Source organism: Miniopterus natalensis, chromosome 5 (assembly GCF_054644295.1).
Source record: "Miniopterus natalensis isolate mMinNat1 chromosome 5, mMinNat1.hap1, whole genome shotgun sequence".
Taxonomy (NCBI): Eukaryota; Metazoa; Chordata; class Mammalia; order Chiroptera; family Miniopteridae; genus Miniopterus; species Miniopterus natalensis.
The window spans coordinates 5,445,232-5,449,908 of NC_142085.1; the positions used below are offsets into that span (position 1 = coordinate 5,445,232).

A 4,677-nucleotide genomic window follows, 5' to 3' on the forward strand; every position below is an offset into this window, starting at 1 on the left:
AGGGGAGATAAATGGTGAGGGAAGGAGACTTGACTTTGGGTGAACACACAATATACAAATGAGGTATTATAGAATTATACACTTGAAACCTATATAACTTTATTAGCCAATGTAACCCCCATAAATTCAATTAAAAAAAGACATGTGGATATTCCCTGTACGGGTGGCTGGGCTGGTTGGAGTGTCCTCCCACACATCAAAAGGTTTCGGGGTCAGTACCTAGGTTTCTAGGGCACATACCTAGGTTTCTGGTTGGATCCCCAGTCGCGGGGAGACAACTGGTGCTTCTCTCCCCCTTCCTCTCTCTCTAAAAATCTGAACCTTGGGCGAGGATTAAAAAAAAAAAAAAGACGCGGATATAGCAGCAGGTCTTTCCCCTGGGTGTGTGAACCGCTTACTTTTGCTTTGATGTCCCTCACATCTTCATTTCTGGCACCTAACAAGGGGTCTTGCTGCCCAAAGGAATGAAGGAAAAAGGCCAAAATAAATGACCAAATGTGACCGTCTTCAAAACAGGAGGGAGGTTAACGCGCAGTGAGTTGGAATGCAGGATAAAATAACAGAGCGGGTGCACCGCAAATAACCCCAAGTTTTAGAGGCGCTGGACCGAGAACCTCGGTCCCGCCCAGCCCTGCCATCTTCAGCGTGACTTCCCGCCTGGCACCTGCCCAGCAGCCCGGGAGGCGCTGCCCAAGGGGGCCGAACACCCCGGCACTGCCCGGCGGGCTCGCCCACCCAGTCCCTTCATTTAAAATGGGTGGAGGGCTCAGGGGCATCGGGGCAGGGCCTAGGGCCGAGGTCGGGACGCCGAGCTAGCGCTGGCCCAGCTCCGCGCCACGAGGCCGAGCAGCAGCAGGCCGGCGCCGGGCTGGGCAGGAGGAGGGGAGGGACAGCCCAGGGGCAGGCAGGCCGCAGTCCTGGAGAACGTCCTTCTTCCTCACGCGGGAGTCCACTCCGGGCAGAGGCGGAGAGTAGGCGTGGGCCGCGGAGCCGCGGACTCGCAGGGCCCTCCCTTCGCCCTCCCCCCCTTCTCCCACCCCTCCCCCACCCGCCCCACCACACCCTGCCCCGCCCCGCCCCGCCTCTTCCTTCCCGGCACCGAGCACGTTCCTTATCCCAAGTTAAGAACCGCCTGAGCCCTCTCCCATGAATTGGACCAAATGGAAACAATAAAGCTTTTTGCAGGGGAAAAAAAAAACCCGCCTGTTTACCTAATTACTTTTCTTTTGAAAAATACAGATTCACCCGTCCCCAGATATCCCGTGTAGCTTAAACATGTCAAAAACTGTACTGCGCGCTCTCTCTCTGCTTCCCATTTTACAAATAAACTGGGAATCACCGGGGCCGCCAAGGCAACCCTCAGGCAGCCGGGGCTGCGGGGACCCTGGCGGACAGGCTCGAACGCGCCCCGTTCCGCAGCGCCAAGGTCCCATCAGGGACTCTTTGGCCCACACATACCCCACGCTCTGCAGGAGACTCGGGAACTTTTCAATCTTAAACGAGTTGGAGACCCACCCTCGCCGGCCTGCACCTACGCAGGAGCCAGGAGCAGACCCCTCGGGTCAATCTCCACCAGGTGGCCGCGGCCAGCAGCGCGGGGCAGCGGGCACTGGGCGGCCCGAGGGCGCACCCCCACTTCCAGCACCGCTCCCCCTCCCCTCCGGCCCCAGTCCCGCCCCTGAGCCCAGAAGAGTCTGGAGAGTTCTGGGAGGGGCGGCACCCGGGCGCTGATTGGCCCGAGAGAGCCGGGGGCAGGACGCCCGCGAAGCCCCCGGAATGTTCCCGACCCGCCGCCGGCCGAGCTCGGGGATTGGGCGAGCGGGGAGGCGGGGCTCGCCGAAGGGTGATAAGCCCGGAGCCGGCGGCCGCGGGGCAACGGCGAGCCCGCGGAGACGAGCCGGCGAGTGCAGCGCCCCTGCCCCGCGTTCCTGAGCCCGCCCCGCGCAGCCCCGCGGCCCCGCAGCCCCGCGGACGAGCCTCTGCGGCCCCGGCGTGCAGTTTCCCGTCTCGGAAAAGACCGAGCCGCTGGTCGCGGACCCCGACCGCCGCTTTCGGAAAAGGCCCGAACCTCGGCGCGGTGCGAGAGAGCAGGGCGCCGGCATGGCTAAAACCACGGCCATCGGCATCGACCTGGGCACCACCTACTCGTGCGTGGGGGTGTTCCAGCACGGCAAGGTGGAGATCATCGCCAACGACCAGGGCAACCGCACCACCCCCAGCTACGTGGCCTTCACCGACACCGAGCGGCTCATCGGCGACGCGGCCAAGAACCAGGTGGCGCTGAACCCGCAGAACACCGTGTTCGACGCCAAGCGGCTGATCGGCCGCAAGTTCGGCGACTCGGTGGTGCAGTCGGACATGAAGCACTGGCCTTTCCAGGTGATCAGTGACGGGGACAAGCCCAAGGTGCAGGTGAGCTACAAAGGGGAGACCAAGGCGTTCTACCCCGAGGAGATCTCGTCCATGGTGCTGACCAAGATGAAGGAGATCGCCGAGGCGTACCTGGGCTACGCGGTGACCAACGCGGTGATCACCGTGCCGGCCTACTTCAACGACTCGCAGCGCCAGGCCACCAAGGACGCGGGGGTGATCGCGGGGCTGAACGTGCTGAGGATCATCAACGAGCCCACGGCGGCCGCCATCGCCTACGGCCTGGACAGGACGGGCAAGGGGGAGCGCAACGTGCTCATCTTCGACCTGGGCGGGGGCACCTTCGACGTGTCCATCCTGACCATCGACGACGGCATCTTCGAGGTGAAGGCCACGGCGGGGGACACCCACCTGGGAGGGGAGGACTTTGACAACAGGCTGGTGAGCCACTTCGTGGAGGAGTTCAAGCGCAAGCACAAGAAGGACATCAGCCAGAACAAGCGAGCCGTGAGGCGGCTGCGCACCGCCTGCGAGAGGGCCAAGAGGACCCTGTCGTCCAGCACGCAGGCCAGCCTGGAGATCGACTCCCTGTTCGAGGGCATCGACTTCTACACGTCCATCACCAGGGCGCGGTTCGAGGAGCTGTGCTCCGACCTGTTCCGGGGCACCCTGGAGCCCGTGGAGAAGGCCCTGCGCGACGCCAAGCTGGACAAGGCCCAGATCCACGACCTGGTCCTGGTGGGGGGCTCCACCCGCATCCCCAAGGTGCAGAAGCTGCTGCAGGACTTCTTCAACGGGCGCGACCTCAACAAGAGCATCAACCCCGACGAGGCGGTGGCCTACGGGGCGGCGGTGCAGGCAGCCATCCTGATGGGGGACAAGTCTGAGAACGTGCAGGACCTGCTGCTGCTGGACGTGGCTCCCCTGTCCTTGGGGCTGGAGACGGCCGGGGGCGTGATGACGGCTCTAATCAAGCGCAACTCCACCATCCCCACCAAGCAGACGCAGATCTTCACCACCTACTCGGACAACCAGCCGGGGGTGCTGATCCAGGTGTACGAGGGCGAGAGGGCCATGACGAGGGACAACAACCTGCTGGGGCGCTTCGAGCTGAGCGGCATCCCCCCGGCCCCCCGAGGCGTGCCGCAGATCGAGGTGACCTTTGACATCGACGCCAATGGCATCCTGAACGTCACAGCCACGGACAAGAGCACCGGCAAGGCCAACAAGATCACCATCACCAACGACAAGGGCCGCCTGAGCAAGGAGGAGATCGAGCGCATGGTGCAGGAGGCCGAGAGGTACAAGGCGGAGGACGAGGTGCAGCGCGAGAGGGTGTCGGCCAAGAACGCGCTGGAGTCGTACGCCTTCAACATGAAGAGCGCGGTGGAGGACGAGGGGCTGCGGGGCAAGCTCAGCGAGGCCGACAAGAAGAAGGTGCTGGACAAGTGCCAGGAGGTCATTTCCTGGCTGGACTCCAACACCCTGGCGGAGAAGGAGGAGTTTGAGCACAAGAGGAAGGAGCTGGAGCAGGTGTGTAACCCCATCATCAGCGGACTGTACCAGGGGGCGGGCGGCCCGGGGGCGGGGGGCTTTGGGGCTCAGGCCCCCAAGGGGGGGTCCGGCTCAGGCCCCACCATCGAGGAGGTGGATTAGGGGCCCTACCTTATTTTTTCTTTATTTGTCTCTGAGACAGAGGGGACCCAAGATTCCTGCTATTGCCATATATATAGTTTCCGTTCTGTACTGTTTCAGTTCCATCTAAAAGTTAGGTTAACCTGATTAACTTGCTTGTCTTTATTTCTTCTTGCTATAACCAATGTGTTCTGTAGAATTCTTTGCATGTAATGTAATGTTGTTCTCTAGGGTGTCTTTTTTCTCTCTTAAATGAGTCAACACTGCCAGCTTCTGTCCTGTTTTAGGGGGGGGGCTTTGTAAACACCAAAACTCATGGGATGTATTTTGTTTTTTATAATTTGTTAAGGATGAAAAATAAAGTAAAATGTTAATAACGTGTGCCTGTGTTTATTTGGGAGGTTAATGGACTTTTCTGAAATGTCTCCATCCCATAGATGGCAAAAGGGACAATGCTTCTGAAGAGAGGTCCACATATTAGAAGCCAATGGCTATGGCTATTTGGGGGGGGGGAGGACTTAGTTCTAGGTGGTAAATGACAGCCGTGTTAGAAAACAAAAATTCTAGGTGACTATTTTGATTGGGATGGGGCTTTAGAGAAAAAGGGGTTTGGGGAGGAGAGGTTGGTATGGGTTTAACGGCTGTGTTCAGAGGGTTTATGGTTCCTTATTT

General features: G+C 60.0%; 1 protein-coding gene across 1 annotated transcript; it reads left to right on the forward strand.

Moving 5' to 3' along the window:
- The first annotated feature begins 1,956 nt into the window (after nucleotides 1-1,956).
- On the forward strand, nucleotides 1,957-4,384 carry HSPA1B (heat shock protein family A (Hsp70) member 1B). The gene has a single exon (XM_087817299.1). The coding sequence runs from the start codon at nucleotides 2,101-2,103 to the stop codon at nucleotides 4,024-4,026; it is 1,926 nt and encodes a 641-aa protein (XP_087673425.1). The 5' UTR covers nucleotides 1,957-2,100; the 3' UTR covers nucleotides 4,027-4,384.
- Nucleotides 4,385-4,677: the final 293 nt, after the last annotated feature.

Bases quoted from the DNA above. Each gene is read 5' to 3' on its own strand.
- HSPA1B (XM_087817299.1), top strand. From the start codon at position 2,101: ATGGCTAAAACCACGGCCATCGGCATCGACCTGGGCACCACCTACTCG.